The sequence below is a fragment of the Dromiciops gliroides genome, chromosome 4, assembly GCF_019393635.1.
Source record: "Dromiciops gliroides isolate mDroGli1 chromosome 4, mDroGli1.pri, whole genome shotgun sequence".
Classification (NCBI taxonomy): domain Eukaryota; kingdom Metazoa; phylum Chordata; class Mammalia; order Microbiotheria; family Microbiotheriidae; genus Dromiciops; species Dromiciops gliroides.
In genome coordinates, this window is record NC_057864.1 from 195553564 (window position 1) to 195575248 (window position 21685).

General features: G+C 41.2%; 1 protein-coding gene and 1 pseudogene across 1 annotated transcript in view; one reads left to right on the plus strand and one right to left on the minus strand.

Moving 5' to 3' along the window:
* LOC122754834 overlaps positions 1 to 1185 on the minus strand; it is a 9393-nt pseudogene extending 8208 nt beyond the window's left edge.
* An 8456-nt stretch (positions 1186 to 9641) lies between these two features.
* Positions 9642 to 21685, plus strand: part of LOC122754835 (angiotensin-converting enzyme-like protein Ace3) — a 31006-nt gene continuing 18962 nt past the window's right edge. Inside the window, exons 1-8 of the mRNA XM_044003285.1 lie at positions 9642 to 9678; positions 11334 to 11506; positions 12508 to 12666; positions 13218 to 13305; positions 14133 to 14276; positions 18206 to 18397; positions 20210 to 20307; positions 20480 to 20652. Coding sequence (XP_043859220.1) covers positions 9642 to 9678; positions 11334 to 11506; positions 12508 to 12666; positions 13218 to 13305; positions 14133 to 14276; positions 18206 to 18397; positions 20210 to 20307; positions 20480 to 20652 — 1064 coding nt within the window. The remainder of the gene's footprint in view (positions 9679 to 11333; positions 11507 to 12507; positions 12667 to 13217; positions 13306 to 14132; positions 14277 to 18205; positions 18398 to 20209; positions 20308 to 20479; positions 20653 to 21685) is intronic.

A 21685-nucleotide genomic window follows, 5' to 3' on the forward strand; every position in this document is an offset into this window, starting at 1 on the left:
AGAGCTCTTGAATCTTTCAAAGTTGCTTTTCTTTTTAAGGTTGCTATTTTTTAAAATTTGATTAAATCTTTATTGTCAGAAGCCATTAGTTTTGGCTTTGTTTTGTGTGTGTGTGTGTGTGTGTGTGTGTGTGTGTGTGTGTGTGTGTGTGTGTGTGTGAGGTAATTGGGGTTAAGTGACTTGCCCAGGGTCACCCAGCTAGTAAGTGTCAAGTGTCTGAGGTTGGATTTGAACTCAGGTCCTCCTGACTCCAGGGCTGGTACTCTATCCACTGCCCCACCTAGCTGCCCTGCCATTATTTTTTAATTGCTAACATTAGGGTGGGGGAATTCACTAATACCAAGGAATCTGAACGGTAATACATTTTAATTTGCCATTTACTATTCAGATAGGCATTTTTAGTCAGTATAAAATAAAGACCTTCATTGGATAAATAAGCTATGCAACAATAGATAACCTTTAGGGGGCAGCTAGGTGGCTCAGTGGATAAAGCACCGGCCCTAGATTCAGGAGAACCTGAGTTCAAATCCGGCCTCAAACACTTGACACTTACTAGCTGGGTGACCCTGGGCAAGTCACTTAACCCTCATTGCCCTAGGGGAGGGCAGGGGGAGTAAGAATTGTTTATATAGCTGTTTAATCCTGTTCAGTCTCTGGCTCTGAACTATTCTGTCTTGTTGAAAAACCTTTTGCTGTTGTCAAAACATTAAGTAGTTTTTCTTCCTGTTCCTCAGCTTTCTGAACATTCACATCACACTGCTGAAATAATGCCAGGAAATGTTGAGAATATTCATGGCTGAGTTTTTGCCTCCGTTCTTGTTGTGTTTTCCAAACATGCTCAATTTTCCGATTACTCTCTTTGAGAGAAGCACTGATATACATTTCCTATCTTTTACTCTTTGCAAGAAGAGCCTTGCTAATATCACTTCCAAATCTTTCCAACATGTTCTGTATTTCACCCCCCATATCCTCTTCAACAGCTCCATGAGCAATCAATCACTTTAGAAGCTTTTTTCCCCTTGCTTTTCAATTACTGTAGTCTCTCCTTCCCTAGCATCTTCCTCAGAACCACTAAGATCTTTCTTCTTTGTCAAAGTCATAATCTCAGTTTACCTGAGCTTCTAATCCTGGTTTCCTGGATTTCCCTGCATGTTTTCTTCCTGAAGGTGCCATAATTAGGTAATTTCTTACTGCTACTTCTCTTTTGTTGTTGTTGTTGTTGTTGTTGTTGTTTTGTTTTGACAGAGCAGTGAGGGTTAAGTGACTTGCCCAGGGTCACCCAGCTAGTAAGTGTCAAGTGTCTGAGGCTGGATTTGAACTCAGGTCCTCCTGAATCCATGGCCAGTGCTTTATCCACTGCGCCTACCACTCCCCTACTTCTAATTACAAAGAGAATAGCTCCAGGGGGGCCTTCAGTGACCACTGTGAGCTTTTCTTTGTATTTCCAGCAACTCAGTCGCTGGGATGGGATGGGGTGGGGGGAACCTCCCATAGGCCTCCCCTGGACTCAGCTCAGCCTCTGGGAGGGCAGCAGCCTCTCACCCAGGACCCAGAGCTGTGGGAAGCTAGAAGGACAACCTTGAATGCAAGAGACAACGAAAGGAGTCCTAATGTTGCTATTGAGGTAGGTAGGTGGTGAAATGGATAGAGCACTGGCCCTGAAGTTGGGAGAACCTGAGTTCAAATCTCATCTCAAACACTTACTAGCTGTGTGACCCTGGGCAAGTCACTTAACCCTAATTGCCTTAAAACATTGGAGGCCATCTCCAGTTGTCCTGATGTATATCTTGCCACTGGACCCAGATGGCTCTGGAGGAGAAAGTGAGGTTGGTGACTTTGCACAGCCCTTCTTCATTCAAATCCAATTCACTGTAAGTCATGACATCACCTCCTGATGTCATGGTCCTCTTTGAGAACAAAGGACAAACAACAACCATATTCCTGTCATAAATGTTCTCCTGGTTCTGCTCACTTTATTCTTCATCTGTTCATGATCTTATGATCTTTGGGGGTTGTTTTTTTTTAAATAGTTCATTAGTTTTCCTTTTCAAGTAACAAGTATTTTTTAATTAATCTGTTGTTCTTACTACCCCTCCTCCCCAAAATGAGCAAATTATTTGGTTTGGGTTTTTATTTACCTGAAAAACAAATCCTTCAATAAGACAGATGCATAGTCTGGCACAATAAATCCCCACATTAGCAATGTCCAAAAGTTTTAAGCTGATTACCTCAGTGTCAGGAGGTAAGTGTTCATGTATCATCTTCTTTCTTTTGGACTCATTGATCATTGTATTCATCAGCTTTCTAAAGACTTTCAAAGTTGTTTTTCATAATATTATCAATGTATAAATTGTTCCTGCGTAATTCACTTTGCATCATTTCATGAAGGTCTTGCCAAATTTCCTGTGAAATTGTCCATTTCATCATTTCTTAATGGCACAATAATATTCCATTACATCCATATACCAAAATTTGTTTAGTCATTTCTGCCAATGAGGGACACTCCCTTAGTTTCCAATTTGTAACCACCATGAGAAGAAAAGAGCTGCTATCAATATTTTTGCTCTTATAGATCCTTTTCCTTTTCCTTTTTTAAAAAAATTTTTTTTGTGGTTATAGACGTAGTAGTGGTATAGTTGGACCAAAAAGAACACACAGTTTGGTAACCTTCTGAGAATAGTTTCTAATTGTTTTCCAGAACGACTGGACCAAGTCATGATTCCACTGTGAATTGATTATTAGAGAAGTGCAAATTAAAGGAATTCTGAAATTCCACTTCACACCCATCAGACTAGCAAAGATGATAAAGGAGGAAAATGACAAAAGTTGGAGGAGCTATGGGAAAACAGAGGCACTAATCTACTCTTTTAGAGAGGAATGAGTAGAGGGTAGCAGTACAAGAAAGGCAACAGTCTGATGATTGGGGAGGTAAAGATGATCCAGTGGGTGCTTTATTTATTCATTCATTCATTCATTCATTCATTCATTCATTCATTCATTCATTCATTCATTTATCTATCTACCTATCTATCTATTTATTTATTTTGGGTGAGGCAATTGGGGTTAAGTGACTTGCCCAGGGTCACACAGGTAGTAAGTGTCAAGTATCTGAGGCTGAATTTGAACTCAGGTCCTCCTGAATCCAAGGCCAATGCTCTTTCCACTGTGCCACCTAGCTGCCCCCGGTAGTGCTTTAAATGAAAATGAAAATTGAAGGATTTGATTGTCTAGAGCCCTCCTCTGCTAGGCATTCCATTTATTTTAATTCCTGAGAAAGGATGTGTAGACTGAAGCTATTGTCTGTTATTGCTCCTTGAGATCAGCAAAAGGACAGAAAAGATTAAATTCCTTTCTCATTTTCCCCTATGTTTGAAGCTGGCAGGAATTTTCTACACAGTTTAAACTTTTGTTTTCTTTAAACATTTTTTTAAATCTCTTTAAACTGTTTATAATTCCTGATTTTTTTTTCATATAAAACCCTGGCCAGCTATAGCTACTCTGGTTCATGTTTATAGTCTACAGAGGTGTACTGGAACCAAATAAAACTGGATCTCAAGAGCCAATTGTTAAATTTTCAGTCTCAGCATTTATACTTTGGAAATTGTAACTATACAAATCAGGGCTTGATTTATTGTTTTGTTGGTTGTCTGGACTTAATAAAACAGAGGAGAAAATGGTAATAATGAAGATTAAATTTAAATGTGTCCTTATACTTTTTCTCCCAAAAGGCCAATTGTTAGATATTTACCAGCATACCCGTTTGTATATTAATTGCATATGGAGTGATTGCAATAGATGATTCCAATTGATAGTTTGTAATACACAAACCAAAATAGGACAGATGTTTGAATCTTTTTTTAATCATAAAAGTATTTTATTATTTTCCAGTTACATGTAGAGATAGCTTTCAACATTTGTTTTTATAAGATTTCTAGTTCCAAATTTTTCTCCCTCCCTCCTCCCCAAGACAGCAATCTGATATGCGGTATATATGTACAATCACATTAGACATATTTCTGCATTAGTCACGTTGTAAAAGAAGAATCAGAACAAAAGGGAAAAATCTCAAAAACAAAAAACAAAAAAAGTAGAAACAATATGGTTCAATCTGCATTCAGATTCCACAGTTCTTTTTTTCTGGATGTGGAGAGCATTTTTCATCATGTGTCCTTTGGAATTATTTTGGATCATTGTATTGCCGAGACTTAAGTCTATCACAGTTGATCCTCACACAATGCTGTTGATGCTGCATACAATGTTCTCCTGGTTCTGCTCATGCACTCAGCATCACTTCATTTCACTCAGCATCAGTTCATGTAAGTCTTTCCAGATTTTTCTGAAATCTGCCTGCTCATCGTTTCTTACAGCACAAAAGTAGAGGTTTGAATCTTCATCTAAGATAACCAAGGTTTCAGGGCAGCTAGGTGGCAGAGTGGATAAAGCACCGGCTCTGGATTCAGGAGGACCTGAGTTCAAATGTGGCCTCAGACACTTGACACTTACTAGTTGTGTGACCCTGGGAAAGTCACTTAACCCTCATTGCCCTGCAAAAAAATAAAATTAAAATAAAATAACTGAGGTTTCATTATGCTTCTGAAGGGGAGGAGATCTGAGATGTAATTGTGAGAGAATCCTATATAGGTAAAGCAAGATTTTTTTTTTTAATTCTTTGGAGGAAGATAGCCTGTAGACAGAATTCACTCTCCACTTCTCCCTTACCCCCATTGTCCTTTCCTAAGTAATTCAAAAGCTTTCAGTGGAATGAGGGGCAAAATGGAAGCATGTATTGACTAAAGGCTTGCCAAGCCCTTCATGCCAGGTTAGGGAGGAGTTGGGAATGGATAATAATAATAATAATAAGAGAGCAGTCACCTTTGAAGATTCCTGGCATCTCTATTTCAGCAGTCAGTACTTCATTGTTGGTTGGAATGAGGCTTAGAATGAGTTGCCTTTGTTGCTTCCTCCACTTTTAGAAAGATGAAATTATCATTAAGGCAAGACAAAAATGTATTAGCTACTTTACTTTTGTCAGAGAAAGAGGGCCAGCAAATACCCAGATAATAAGAGCTAAAATTTATATAATCCTTTAAGGTTTATAAGTGCTTTATATGTGTTATCTCTTTCAGTCTTTACAACTAGCCAGTAAGGTAGGTGCTATTATCATCCCCATTGCACAGATGCAGAAACTGAGGCTGAGAGAGGTTAAAGGACTTGCCCAGGGTCACACAGCTGGTATTTGAAGTGGGATTTGAACTCAGGCTTTCCTGATTCCAAGCCCAATACCTACATTATGCCACCTCCATGTCTCATTATTCTTTTGGGGGGGGAAGGGCAATGAGGGTTAAGTGACTTGCCCAGGGTCACACAGCTAGTAAGTGTCAAGTGTCTGAGGCCATATTTGAACTCAGGTCTTCCTGAATCCAGGGCCTGTGCTTTATCCACTGCACCACCTAGCTGCCCCCCACCTCCATGTCTCGATAACATAATTCAATTCCCAGTCTCTATCAATTAATCAATTAACACAAATTTATTAACTACCTACTATGTACCAGACACAGTAATAGATACTTTGGGGGTACAAAAAAATGAAAGGTAAAAGTGAAATATCATCCCTGTCCTCAAAGAGGTTACAATCTAGCAAGATGTGGCAATAAATACATGCATACATATATGTATGCATACATATATACAGACACATGCATACAAGATAATTCAGGTACTAGCAGCTGGAGACATGGGGCAAGGTGGGGCAAGGGTAGTGGGGGTGGAGAAGGGGGTGGTGCTGGAAGTTCAAGAGAAAGTGATGCCTGAGCTCAGTCTTGAAGGAAGCTAAGGATGAGGAGGCATTATAGGTATAAGGGGAAGTCAATGCAAGAGGTGATGAGGGCCTAGGGTCATGGCAATGTGAGCAGAAAGGAGACAGGTGCAAGAAATGTTTTGGAGGTAGAAATAAGATTTGGCAACTGATTGCATATATAGAGTGATTGAGAGTGAGTTGAGAACGATACCAAAGTTGTAAACAGGGTGACTGGCAGGATGATGGTGCCCTACAGGGAAGTTTAATGAGTTCAGTATGGGGCATGTTGAGCTGGAGATGCTCATGGGAAATCCAGTTCAGGGCGTGTAGCTGGAGCTCAGGAGAGAGTGGGTCTGGACATATAGAGCTGAGAGGTATCCACAGGGATAATTATTAAACCCATAAGATTTGATGAGGTCATGGGGTGTATAAAAAATGAGATTTAAGACAACACACAGCTACATTCTGCAGAGCAGCCGGCTGAAGTGTCCAGTGGCAAATTCACCTAGATGTAAGCTAAGAGTTGAGAGCATTTACTACAAGAGCCAAGAGGAGAAAGTTTTCATTCGACTTGCCTGCCAGGATCTGGATAGTGATGAGGTAAATGTCCCTCATGATGATGCTCTGAAAGCAGGATGCCAGAGAGTGCTCCCCTGAAAAACCATTCAACTGCTAACGTGAGAACTAGGCCTTAGAAGATAAACTCAAGGACGAATCAAGATACAGACCTTCAAGGAACAGCTGAAGTCACCTTAAGGCTTTGCCTTTCACTTTCTTTCTTTCTTTTTTAAAAATCTTTCTTTCTTTTATTTTTTTTTGGTGGGGCAACAAGGGTTAAGTGACTTACCCAGGGTCACACAGCTAGTAATTGTCAAGTGTCTGAGACCAGATTTGAACTCAGGTCCTCCTGAATCCAGGGCCAGTGCTTCATCCACTGCACCACCTAGCTGCCCCCTGCCTTTCACTTTCTTTTTATTTGGTTGGTTTTTTGCCTTTCACTTTCAATTTAGTTTAGCAAATGTACTTCATTCAGTCTTTATGTGAATGAGTGACTCTTTGGGGGCAACTAGGAGGCACAGTAGAACACCGGACCTGGAGTCAGGAAGACCAGAAGTTCAAATCCAGCCTCAGATACTTACTAGCTGTGCGACCTTGGGTAAGTCACTTAACCTCTGTTTACTTCAGTTTCCTCATCTATAAAATGGGCATTAATATAGCGCCTGCCTCCCAGAGTTGTCATGAGGATCAAATGAGATAATGATTGCAAAGTGCTTAGTACAGTGCCTGGCAGATTTTGTAAGTGTTTATATAGATGTTAGCTATGAGGATAATGATGATGAAGAAAAAGAAGAATTCTCATTATCACTATTATTATTTGGGAAAGAGATTAGGATCTCAATGGGATGGGAGTTATTATGAGGCAAATAAGTTGTGAATTATTGTTCATATTCAGACCCTTAGAACAAATCCAGAATGAAGCAGTGAGAGGAAAAGTCAAGGCCCAATCCAGGCATGGTTCTGCTCACACCTACATAGAGGAGGTCCAGCAGTTTGGGCTCAGAGTGCCATCTAGTGCCTCACTCAGATATCACATGCTGAATAGCTCTCCCAGGGGCTGTCTCCATCTTTGAGCCAATGAAAAAAGCATATCCTTCTGTGGTCGAGACACCTCTTCCATCACCCTTATTTCATGTGGATTTCCTCATATGAATCTCTTTTTAAAAAATTATTGCATTTTTAAATTATGGAATAAAACAAGCATTTCCATAATAGCACAATAAAAGACTACTATGCACAATTTACTATTCCTTTAAAATATACAACAAAATTATCATGTAAATTTCTTTTTTCCCCTCTTTTTATTCTTCTATCCATGGTCCTCTCTCACCCAGAGATGGCTATTATCTTCTTTTTTAGGATTTGGAATTTTATTTTCCCAAATTACATGTAAAAAATTTTTACATCAATTTTTTAAAACTCTGTGATCCAAATTCTCTTCTTCCTTTCCTCCCCACCCTCCCTTAAGAACTCAAGCAAGTCAATATAAGATACATGTATAGTCATGCAAAATATTTCCACTTTAGCCAGGTTGTAAAAGAAAATAGACAAAAACAAAACTTCAGATAAAGGAACTAACAAAAGAATTATGCTACAATCTGTATTCAGATACCATCTTTCTCTGTAGATGGATTTGCATTTTTCTTAAGTCCTTCAGAGTTGTCTTGGATCATTGTATTGCTGAAAGTAACTGTCATTCACAGCAGATCATCTTACAATATCGCTGTTATTTTGTATACAGTACATTTCCCTCTGCATTAGCTCATGTAAGTCTTTCCAGGTTTTTCTGTGTTATCTTCTAAATATAAGCCACTCTACCCCTTCCCAGCCAGAGACAGAGGGGTGGCCCAATGAAAAGCACACTGGCCCAGAAGCCAGTTTAAATCCTAATTCAGACATTTACTAGCTGTGTGACCCTGGATGAGTCACTTAACTTCTGTCTGCCTCAGTTCTCTCAAATGTAAAATGTACATAATAATAGCACCTACTCCCCATGGTTGTTGTGAGGATCATAAGGTAATAATTATGAATCATGTAGCACAATGCCTGGCCCAGAGTAAACAATTAATAAAGGCTTCTTCCCTTCATTTATCTATTATGTTCTTTCTTTTAAAAAAAATAATAAAGGCATGGTTTTCCATAACTAAAGTCTAGGTATGGGTTTATCCAATCAAGTTGCCTTTCCTGAATTAGATCTCTAGTTCACCTTATTTATAACCTATATTTCATACATGTGTATATAAAAACTCAAGACCAAAGGTTTAACTGCTGATTACTTCCTATGTTTTTTTTCTCCTATGAATTTCTGGACATCGCTATTACTGTTCTTTCTTTTCTATAGCTGCCATTCCCCATGGTGCAGGGACTACATGATTGCTAGATTTAGAGAGGTGGCATTTCCTTCTATCTCCCTTTTTGGTTTAAAGCCATCTAGATTCAATTTGTAAAACTCTTGGCAATTTTTATTTATTTTTAACCAACCCTCATTAGATGTACTATATCCCTGGCCAAGAGCTCATCACCCTTATGTGTTAAATCATGGCCAGAAATCCAAATTCTCTTCTCAGCTGCCATCTTCTTTTTAAAAAATAATATTTCATTTTTCCCCAGTTTTTAAAATTCTTTTTTTTATTTAAAATTTCAAATTTTCTCTCTCCCTCTCTCTTTCCTCCTCCCTGAGACAGTAAGATGTAGATTATACATGTTCAATCATGCAAAACATATTGCCATATTACTCATGTGAAAGAAGAAACAGACCCAAAGGGGGAAAAAATACAGAAAGTGAAAAATAGTATGGCTTATCAAAGTCTGTTCAGACTCCATCAGTTCTTTCTCTGGAGGTAAAAAGCATTTTTCAGCATGAGCCCTTTGGAATTATCTTGGCTCATTGTATTGCTGAGAACAGCAAAGTCATTCACAATTGATCATATAGTATTTCTGTTACTTTGTACAATGTTCTCCTGTCAGATACCATCTTCTTGAGCATCTCTTCACTTCACAGATCTTGTTTTCTCTCTCAAAGCCCCTACTTTCAACAAGCAGCAGGGACAAAACACTTCCCATTAAGGAGATTGACTCATCCTCATAGACAACAGCTAAATGCAGCACACACACACACACACACACACACACACAAACAGAGGTGACTTCTTGATTATGCCACTGAATAAGAATTTCCCCATATTACCTTCCTATATGTACCAAATGATGATCACAACATGCCCCATCTCATCACAGCTCTATCTATGTACTCCTCTGATCATCAATCAAGCCAAGGATAGATCTGATGACAGAACATGGGACCTGTTCTGTTGAATCCCATGGTATGTTGGTCTACCCCACATGAGGTCAGTGACACCTCCATTTCCCTCCCTCCCCCCCATATCTGTATAGGGCACAATAACTAGAAGATTTTAAATAAATGTTTGCTGAATTGAATTGCTGTAATCGTTATTAGACCAGAATCCTTTAGAATCTCAGAAGAGACTTTTCAGGTCAATGAATCCAACCTGTAACTGAGCAAAAATCCCCTCTCAGTCTCCTTGCTAATTGGTCATCTAGCTCTTATTTTAAGACCTCCAAAGGCAGAGATCTGCTGAGGCAACCCATTCCACTTTGGGTAGCCCTACTTGTCAGAAAGTTTTTCCTTCTATTAAAGCTAAATTTGCCTTTGCAACATCTATCCATTTGCTCTGTGGGGCCAAATAGATTAAGCTCAATTCCTCTTCCAATATGACAGACCTTCAAATACTTAGAAAATATTCATAATGAGTTAGCATTTATGTGGCCCTTTAAGGTTCACAAAGTGCTTTCTAAATATTATCTTATTCAATCTCCACAACCCTGTGAGGTACAGATGAAGATGCTGAGCCTGAGAGAGTGACTTATTCAGGGTCACATAAGCTAGTATCTAAGGCAGTATTTGTACTCAGGTCTTCTTGACTCTGAACACTCTGAAGAGAACTTTCATGTCTCTTCTCCCTTGGTTTCCCCTCATCCAGGTTAAACACTTCCAGTTCTTTGAAACTTCCCATGGAGATGGGATGGATGAAAAGAGAAATCTAAAGGCGATGGGACACAGATGCAGGGCTCACTAACTCCCATGCTCCTGGTACAATCCTGACTCTGGGACCTCTATTATTCCCTGGGAATCTGAGTGGGGATCAGACATGTAGCCAGCTCTGGCCAGCTCTTGTAGTACCTAAATGAAAGCCTTCCCTTTTCTGTAGTGATCCCAGCATGGGCAAGGAGCTGTTTCAGAAATTCCTTCCCTGTGAGTTCCAGGTTCTGAATAGACTAGTGCCTGTGAGGTCACACTGATGGGGTGTGTTCTGATCAGTCGGGAGGCATGCAGTCTTCCAGTGTGAATGTCCCTTGGCTATGGGCAGACATTGGATTATTCCCTTTGGGTCTTCTTTATTTCTATTTTGCTATTGTGGGCAGTTGCTCTCACTGCTCAAGATGGGGAGAGCTGAGAATTCAAGTAGGACTAAGGACCAGGAGGGATGGATAGGGGGTAGAAGGGAAAGTCAGAGGATGACTGTCCCCAGAGGCAATGTGGTGCAATGGAAAGAGCACTGGTCAGAAGTTCTAGGTTCTAGTTTTGGCACTGTCACTAACTTGGTGGATAACTTTAGGCACAATCATTTCCTGAGCCTCAGTTTCTGTCTTTGTAAAATGAGCAGCTAGGTGGTGCCACGGTGTTCTGAGTGTTGGGACTCATCTTCCTTAGTTCAAATCTGACCTCTGACACTTACTAGCTGTGTGACCCTGAGCAAGTCACTTGCCTCAGTTTCTTCATCTGTGAAATAATCTGGAGAAGGAAATGGTAAACCACTCCAGTATCTTTGCCAAGAAAAACCCCAAATGGGGTCACAAAGTCAGACATGACTGAACAACAACAAAATTAAGAGATTGGACTAAGTGATCTCAAATGACCCTTCCTGTTCTGACCTATGATTCTATCATTCTTCCCTAGGAAATGATGCCCAGAGTCATCTTGTTTACCTCAAAAGTCAATCAGAAAGTGAGTCAACAGCAAATAAATTCCTGGATGATTATGATAAGACAGCTCAAGTTGTGTGGAATGAGTACATGGAGGCTCTTTGGAACTACAGCACCAACATCACTAATCATAACCTCCAGCAGATGGTGGGCCCCCTTAACCCTGCCCTTCCCCCCACCCCAGACTCTTCCCTTCTCTCCTCTTTGTGGCATCCACTCCCAGGGGCTGTCCTATATTTTTACCCTTAATACCAATGTCTCAGTCTTTGGGGTACATACACCACTTGCCCCAGGGTGTGAGTGAAAGGAAATACCTAGCCCCAAATCCCCAAGGATTGGTCCCCACTGATTTTTCTCTCATCCAGGTTTAAATGCCCCCAGGTCTTTGAGACTTTGCATGGGAGTGGGATGCATGACAAGAGAACTATAAAGGCAATGAGACACAAATGCAGGGCTTACTACCTCCCAAACTCACAGATTTTTTGAGAGCCAGTTTAGTGTAGTAGAGTAGACTGGACTTGGAGTCAGGAAGATGTGGTTCAAATCTGATCACCCTCAGATACTTAATAGCTGTGTGACCCTGGCCACTTAGTATCCCTGTGCTTTAATCAGTTTCCTTATCTGTGAACTGAGGGTGTTGGACTCATGGCCTCTAAGATCCTTTCCGACTCTAAATCTATGTTCCAAGTGCCCTTTTATCATCTCCTCAGGCTTTCTAGGAGGGAACAGAGTGATGTGTGTGGCCTCTTACACGAGGATTAAGTGTTCAAATGAAGGCAGAACTTAAGCTTCTCCATGCCTCTCCAGACTCCAAGACTAGAACCTGTAGCTTTTTTCCACCTGCCTGTGCATCCTGCATCCGAGTTCCCAGGTCCCCTTTCTTATCCATCCCTTAATATTCCTAGACTGGCATTGTCCTAAAGCCGAGAGTCCAGGCACCAGAAGGGGAGGAATAAGAATAAAGCTAATAGTTGAAGTGAGGGTTGGGGCAGAGAGGAAGAGAGAGGATGAAGTGTTTCTAGAGCTCAGTGTGGGCACTGTGCTCTTTTCTCCAAGACCCCTTCCTCCCTTCAAAGCTCCCAGGAAGCTCTCCTTTCTTCTCTCCCATGAGACACCCTATGACCTCCTCCTTCCTGGACCCTCCCCAGATGGAAAAGGACTTCCTGATGGCTCAGCACACATCGTACTATGGCATGAAAGCTCGCCACTTTAACACCACCAGCTTTAGGAACCCGCTACTGAAGCGAACTCTGCGGAAGATGAGGGAAATGGGCAGCGCCAGCCTACCCATGGATGACCTTAAGGAGGTGATAGGCCCAGGGCAAGGGCCACTATCCCCAAATTCTTCCTGGGCCTGTCCCCTCAATTTCAGGCTATTGTGGGGCTCAGGCCCTGTTGATGGTCCCTGAAAACTCCCACCCCCACCCCCGCCCAATAAAAAAAGGAACAGGATGAATGGCTCTCATAGGCCTATGAAGAGTGATTTCATTTCTGATTTCACATATACTGGTCCCCTGAATGTGGGATAAGGAGAAGGAATAGATGTGCAGGTGACATCTATGATTAGTACTCTCCCTCACTGCCTTCAGTTGTCACTGCGGGGGGGGGGGGGAGGCAGCAAAAAAAAGTTTCTTACATTTGTAAGAAATTGCACCCTCCCTCTGAACCTTGGGACTTGGTGGGGTGACATAAGGGAAAAGATGGCATCTTATGAGTGCATCCTTCTTGCTGGGCCAGGGGAAGACTGGAAATTGGAGAAGGAAGTACATACATTTGAGGGTGGGGGGTGTATGAGATGGGGGTGAAAAGCATAATCATGCTTGGGGGTAACATCTGTCCTATTCCTCCCCACCTCCAGTACAGTAAACTTCTAACAAATATGGAGAATATCTACAATATGGCTTGTGTGTACCCAGACGGGAAACCTTGTTTGTCCCTAGAACCTGGTGAGCCTAGCGACAAAGGCAAAGACAAATGCGACTCTCCAGCTCTCCGTTAGGCCCCTGGCCTACTCCTGCTCCCTATCAATGCACACTCTTCCATCTTCTGACTCTTCTGCTTCCTAATGGGGTGAATGGGGGCGGTCTAGATACTTCCTGAGAAGTGTCACTGGTTCTACCTTCAATACCCGGGCTATAGAAAAAGGAAAAAAAGGGGTGGAAAGAGAGCGTTATTGAGAAAGAACCCAAGTATCCATGACATGATTGGGCCAGAGAGGAAAAAAAATCTGGACCCTCATCCTTGCTCTCTAGCTATTAACCTTTTGTGTGTCATGGACCCCTTTGGCAGGCTAGTGAAACACAGGGAATCCTCAGAATAATGTTTTTACATACATAAAAAAAAACCCTCACAGGATTACAAAGGTTAGTAAAAATCATTTTTTCTATCCTCTGAAATCTATTGACAGACTTTTAGGGATTCTATGGAGTCCAGGTTAAGACTCCCCACCCCCCACTCACACCCCCACCCCGGCTCTAGAGTGTGCATTTCCTTGGCACTCTCTTTATAAGGCTTCTAGTCTTTGTCCTCATCTTATCTGAGTCTAGAGGGAGACTGAGAAACTATGGACATTCTAAGGAGACCACAGGCGGGGCATAGCAAGGCAAGAAATAGGGAAGAGGAATAGTGGGCCATTTCTTCTAAAAAGACTTTGCCAGAGAAGGTTAATGAGATTGGGTGGGGGGAGGGGGAAAGAGCCAGGGAAATGGTGGGCAAGGGTGCTAGGGCTGTAGAACCTGGATCCCTGTCACAATCTCTTCCTTCTTGGGCTCAGGCCTTTTAGACTTGATGGCTTCCTCCCGGAACTATGATGAACTACTCTGGGCCTGGAAAGGTTGGAGGGATTCTGTGGGCCAGGAGATCCGCCCCCTCTACAGTCGGTATGTGGAGCTCAGCAACAAGGCTGCTAGGCTCAATGGTAAGACAAATGGGACTCTGAATTCCACCCCCCCCCCAATTCTTCAGTGGCCCCTTGGAGTCAGTGCTTCCCTAAGTCTTCTCAGAAATTCCTAGATCACTGAGCACACAGATCCTCAAGGGTCCCTTGGTCCACAAAGACATTGATCCCATAAAAGGAGAAAGAAAGTTTGGAGGGGGGGTAGCTAGGTGGCGCAGTGGATAGAGCATCAGTCCTGGATTCAGGAGGACCTGAGTTCAAATCCAGAATCAGACACTTGACACTTACTAGCTGTGTGACCTTGGGCAAGTCACTTAACCCCAATTGCCTCATCAAAAAAAAAAAAAAGTTTAGAGATATGTCCTAGAAGAGAGTGGGCCCTAGGGAAGGAACCCAAGGGAGAGAATTCTAAGGGTCCTGATCTCCTTTCTCCAGGTCCCAGAACTGGAGCAAGAGATAAGATGAGGATTATAATATGCATTTACGCTACTTGATACTTTTCAAAGATCTTTCCCATTGTTGTTCAGTTATTCAATCATGCCCAACTCTTCACAACTCCATGGAACATAGCACACCAGGCCTTTCTATCCTCTAGTATCTCTTGAAGTCTGTCCAAGTTCATGTTTATTTCTTTCCATGATACTATCCATCCATCTCATCCTCTGCCATCCCCTTTTCCTTTTGCCTTCAATCTTTCCCAGCATCAGGGTCTTTTCCAATGAGTTCTGTCTTTTCATTATGTGGCCAAAATATTTCAGTTTCAGTAGGCCTTCCAGTGAATAACCTTAATTAGTTTCTTTAAGTATTAAGTGATTTGATCTCCATGTTGTCCAAAGGACTCTCAAAAATCTTCTCCAGCACCCCAGTTTGAAAGTGTCAATTCTGTGCTGCTCAGTCCAACTCTCACAGCCATACATTCATACAGGAAAAACCACAGCTTTGACTATACAGACCTTTGTTGGCAAGGTGATGTCTCAGCTTTTTAGTTTGCTGTCCAGATCTACAATAGCTTTCCTTCCAAGAGCAAGTGTCTTTTAATTTCATGGCTGCAGTGACCATTTGTAGTGACCTTTGATGCCAAGAATATAAAATCTGACACTTCTTCCATTTCTTCTCCCTCTGTTTGCCAGAAAGTGATGGGACCAGTTGCCAAGATCTTAGTTTGGGGAGGTTTTATGTTAAGCGCAAGTCAGCTTTGACACTCTCGTCTTTCACCCTCATCAAGAAACTTCTTAATTCCTCTTCCATTTCTGCTATCAGAGTGGTATCATCTACATAACTGAGATTGTTGATATTTCTCCCAGCAACCTTAATTACAGCTTTTCATTCATCCATCTTGGCATTTCTCATGATATGTGCTGAATATAAGTTAAATACTCCTTTTCCAATCTTAAACCAATCAATTGTTCCATGTCTGGTTCTGACTGTTGCTTCTTGGCCTGAATACAGGCTCCTCAGGAGACAAGTAAGATGATCTGGTATTCCCTTCTCTTCTAGGACTTTTCTTTTTTTTTTTTCTTTTTTTTTTTCTTTTTAGTGAGGCAATTGGGGTTAAGTGATTTGCCCAGGGTCATGCAGCTAGTAAGTGTTAAGTGTCTGAGGCCAGATTTGAACTCAGGTACTCCTGACTCCAGGGCTGGTGCTCTATCCACTGCGCCACCTAGCTGCCCCTTCTTCTAGGACTTTTCATATTTTGTTGTATAGTCAATGAAGTTAGTATAGTTAATGAAGCAGACATTTGTGGGGGTTTTTTTCTTGAACTCCCTTGCTTTCTCTATAATACAGAGAAATCTGGCAATTTGGTCTCTAAGGAACCTCTGCTTCTTTGAAAACTATCCCGCTCTTGGTAATTCCCAGTTCACATATTGCTGAATCCTAGCTTGCAGAATCTCCCCACCACCACCACCATTTTAATAGTATTTTATTTTGTCCAATTACATGCAAAAATAGTTTTCAACATTCATTTTTATAAGATTTTGAGTTCTGATTTTTTCTCCCTTCCTCCCTACCCTCCCCAGCAAGTAATCTGATATAGGTTATATAGTACAATCATGTTAAACATATGTCCATGTTAGCCATGTTGTGAAAGAAGAATCAGAATAAAAGGGGGAAATCATGAGAAGAAAAACAAACAACAAAAAAGTGAAAATAGTATGCTTCAATTTGAATTCAGACCCCCAAAGTTCTTTTCCTGGATGTGGATAACATTTTCCATCATGAGTCTTTTGGAATTGTTTTAGATCATTGCATTGCTGAGAAGAGCTAAGTCCATCATAGTTGATCATCACACAGTGTTGCTGTTACTATGTATAATGTTCTCCTGGTTCTGCTCATTTCACTCAGCGTCGGTTCACTTAAGTCTTTCCGGGTTTTTCTGAAATCCACCTGCTTATCATTTTTTTTAAAATAATAAACTTTTTCATTTATAGTTTGGGGTTCTGATTTTTATTCCTCTTTCCCTCCCTCCCTTCACCCTTTCCTGAGGTGGCAAACAATCAGATATGGGTTATACATGTGCTGCTTATCATTTCTTATAGCACAATAGTAATCCATTACATTCACATACCACAACTTATTCAGCCATTCTCCAATTTATGGGCATTCCCTCAATTTCCAATTCTTTGCCACCACAAAAAGGAGCTTGCAGAACCTTAAGTATAACTTTGCTGGCATTCAAAATGAGTATAATCATTTGGTAATTTGAACATTCCTTGACACTGCCCTCCTTTAGGATTGGAACATAAACTGATCTTTTCCAATCCAGGGGCCACTTTTGTGTTTATGTTGGCATATTGAGTGTAACAATTTAACGGCCTCACCTTTTAGGATTTTGAATAACTCAGCTGGAATTGTGTCAGCTCCACTAGCCTTATTGTTAGCAATGCTTCCTAAGGCCCACTTGATTGCATTTTCCAGGATGTCTGACTCTAGACCAGTAACCATACCATTGTGGTTATTGGTTATCGGTAATATTAACATCTTTATTGTACAATTCTTTTGTGTATTCTTTTTTTTCTTTTGTCCAACAGACCCCTTATTGGGGGGGGCAGGGCAATGGGGGTTAAGTGACTTACCCAGGGTCACACAGCTAGTAAGTGTCAAGTGTCTGAGGCCAGATTTGAACTCAGGTTCTCCTGAATCCAGGGCCACTGCTTTATCTACTGTGCCACCTTGCTGCCCCCCCTTTTGTGTATTCTTAATGTCTTCTGCTTCTGTTAAATCCCTACCATTTTTGGTTTTTATCATGCCCAGTTTTGAATGAAACTTTCCCTTAAGAGCTCTAATTTTCTTGAAGACATCTCTTGTTCTTTCTATTCTATTGTTTTCTTCTATCCCTTTGCATTGCTCATTTAAGAAAACCTTATCTTTCCTTACTATTTATTCTTTGGGATTCTACATTCAGTTGGGTATATCTTTCCCTTTTCCATTCTGCTTTGCATTCCTTCTTTCCTCAGCTATTTGTAAAGCCCCATCAGACAGCCTTTTTGCCTTCTTGCTCTTCTTTTTCTTTGGAATATTTTTCGTTATTGCTTCTTGTACATTAGTGCAAAACTCTACCCATAGTTCTTCAGGCATTCTACCCATCAGATCTAATACCTTGAAGATTTTCATCACCTCCAGTTCATATTCATAACAGATGTTATTTAGGTCATAACTAAGCTCTCCTCCCAGCTCACATCATCCTCACAACCATTCTGTGAGGTCATCAGGGCAGTTGCCCCTACTTTTCATATGAGTAAACTTGTCTGTGAGAGAATAAGCAACTTGACCATGATTACACAGCTAGTTAACAGTGATAGAATTGTAATCTAACTCTACTGACTCATAACGCTATGTTCTTCACATGGAAGGACTCTGGCGCTTGGGAGATAGATGGTGAGGGCCTAGGGAAAATGTCAGAAACCTTTGACCTGATCTTCCTTTTTCCTTTCCCATGTTTTCCATCCCAGGTCACAAGGATATGGGGGCTTCATGGAGAGCAGTATATGAATCATCCACCTTGGAGAAAGACCTTGAGCGACTCTTCTATGAAGTGAAGCCACTCTACCTAAACCTACATGCTTATGTGCGCCGAATTCTTTACCATTACTATGGGTCTCAATACATTAGCCGGAAAGGACCCATTCCTGCCCACCTATTGGGTAAGTTGAAGATAGCAGCAAGGGCAAAGGAATCTGAAGGAGGACCCAGAGGAATTTGAAAAGAGGGAATTTTGCCAGGATACTGGGGTGGAGAGTCAGGGGAACAAGGGCCTAAGCCTAGGGAATAAATGGGAGTTATCAGAGAGAAGATAAACAGTGTGGTATAGTGGAAAGAATACTGGATTTGACATCAGTGATTCTGGGTTTGAAATCCAACTCCACTACCTTCTGCATTTGTGACCTTGGGCAAGTCACATTATCTAGACCTCAATTTCCTCATTTTTAAAATGAGTAATTGGGGGGGGGGCAGCTAGGTGGTGCAGTAGATAAAGCACCGGCCCAGGATTCAGGAGGACTTGAATTCAAATCTAGCCTCAGACACTTGACACTTATTAGCTGTGTGACCCTGGGCAAGTCACTTAACCCTCATTGCCCTGCAAAACAAACAAACAAAATAATATGAGTGAGCTGGATTAGATCAGAAGTTCTGGCATAAACATTTTTTGCCTCATGGACCCCTCTGGGAATTTGATGAAGCTTATGGGTCCCTTCTCAGAATGATGTTTTTAAACACATAAAATAAAATACATAGGATTACAACTGCAACCAATTATATTGAAATAGTTATAAAACTATTTTTTAAAACAAAAAATATTTTAGAAGCATGGACCCCAGGCTAAAAACTCCTGGTAGATGACTCTAAGGTTCATTCCAGCTCCAATATTCTCTGATCCTACATCAGGTATGAGGGATCATAACTGGTGGTGAGGAGGGTCAGAAAGACTATGTAATAGAAATTGAGGGGATGCTCATCAATTGGAGAATGGCTAAACAAGTTGTGGTATATGATTTGATGGAATACTACTGTACTATAAGAAATGACAAACAGGATGGTTTCAGAAAAACTTGGTAAGACTTATATGAACTGGTGTAAAGTGAAATGAGCAGAACAGAGAGAACATTGTGCACAGTAACAGCAACATTGTATGATGATCAACTTAGCGTCAGCAATACAATGATCCAAGACAATTCCAAATGATTTAATGACGAAAAATGTTATCTACCTCCAGAAAAAGAATTAATGGAGTCTGAATGCAGATCAAAGCATACTTTTTTTAAAAAAAACTTCCTTTTTTGGGGGTGTTTTTGGCCTGTTTTCTTCCACAATATGACCAATATAAAAATATGTTTTGCATGATTGCACATGTATAGCCTATATTAAGTTGCTTGCCTTCTCAATGAGGGGTGTGGGGAGGGAGAGAGACAATTTGGAACTCACATTTTTTAAAAAACATGTTAAAAATTGTCTTAACATGTAATTTGAAAAAAAACAAAATATAAGAAAGGAAAGAAGGAAGGAAGAAAGAGAGAGAGAAAGAAAGAAAGAAAGAAATAAAGAAAGAAAGAAAGAAAGAAAGAAAGAAAGAAAGAAAGAAAGAAAGAAAGAAAGAAAGAAAGAAAGAAAGAAAGAAAGAAAGAAAAAGAAAGAAAGAAAGATGGGGGCAGCTAGGTGGCACAGTGGATAGAGCACTGGCCCTGGATTCAGGAGGACCTGAGTTCAAATTTGGCTTCAGACACTTGACACTTACTAGCTGTGTGACCCTGGGCAAGTCACTTAACCCTCATTGCCCCACCAAAAAGAAAGAAAGAAAGAACGAAAAAACCAGGCAAATTACCAGAAGGATCAGTTAGCAGTGAGGGAAAAAAAGGATCTTTCCCTGATGATAAGTAGAAGCACATTTCTCTCCCCATTCCTTATTTCCTTCCTTTCCCCTTCCATGTTATCTTTTGCCCTGCTGCTGCTCCTTCCAGGGAATATGTGGGCTCAGTCTTGGACCAACATCATTGACATGGTCATACCCTTTCCTTTATCCACCAAAATGGAAATCACCATGGCCATGAAGAGCCAGGTCAGTATCTAATTTGACTCTGTCCCCCCTGCTTTGATCTCCAACTCTATTATGTTACCTCCCACACTCCCCCTTTTCTAGCTTGCCCCAGTGAATGGAAGGGGGATGAGTTCCTTGTTGCCGTGACAAGCTGGAGAGGACAGTAACCCATTTTCCCTTCTTGGCCTTGCAGCACTGGACACCCTTTAAGATGTTTGAGGAGGCTGACAAATTCTTCCAGTCTCTAGGGCTGCTCCCTGTTCTCCCTGAATTCTGGACCAAATCGATGCTGGAGAAGCCATTGGATGGAAGAAAAGTGTCATGCCAAGCCTCTGCTTGGGACTTCTACAATGGCAAGGACTTCAGGTGCTTATGGAGGAGGGTGGTACTTAGAGCCCAAAAAACAGTGAAGTGTGTGGCATCAGAAAGCGCTCTCTCTCTCTCTCTCTCTCTCTCTCTCTCTCTCTCTCTCTCTCTCTCTCTCTCTCTCTCTCTGTCTTTCTGTTTCTCTATCTCTCTGCCTCTGTCCTCTGTGTCTCTGTCTGTCTCTCTCTGTCCCTCTCTGTCTTTGTCTCTCTCTTTTTCTTTCTCTCTGTCTCTCTCTGTCTTTCTATTTCTCTATCTCTCTCTCTGCCTCTGTTCTCTGTCTCTCTGTCTGTCTCTGTGTGTGTGTCCCTCTCTGTCTCTCTCTCTGTCTGTCTACCTGTCTCTCTGTCCCTCTCTGTCTTTGTCTCTTTTTCTCTCTCTGTCCCTCTCTGTCTTTGTCTCTGTCTTTGTCTTTCTCTCTTTGTCTCTGTCTCTCTGTCCTTCTCTGTCTTTGTCTCTTTGTCTCTTCTCTTTCACTATCTCTGTCCCTGTCTTTTTTTTTTTTTTTTGCAGCACAATGAGGGTTAAGTGACTTGCACAGGGTCACAGTAAGTGTCAAGTGTCTGAGGTCGGATTTCAACTCAGGTCCTCCTGAATCCAGGGCCGGTGCTTTATCCACTGCATTACCTAGCTGCCCTCCTGTCTTTCTTTTTCTCTTTCTCTTTCCTCTTTTTCTCTTTCTTCTCTCTCTCATCTTTTTAAATAACTGAATTCAATCATCTAAGCAATGAAAGGCAGTTCAATACAGTAGCAAAACACTGGGCTTATAGTCAAGAGATCTAGATTCTAATTAACACTGTGACCTTAAGCAAATCACTTCCCCTTTTTAAACCTCAGTTTCCCATCTATAACATAAAAAAATAGACAAGGGAAGCTCTACCATCCCTTCTAGCTCTAATAATCTATGATTATGTGATATCAGGGATAGAGACTCCACATCCTTATTTAGTCACCCAACATAACATTTTAGTACCTTGACAGTTGAGAAGATTTTCTCTCTAAAGAACGGAAATCTCTCCTGTTTTAATAAAAC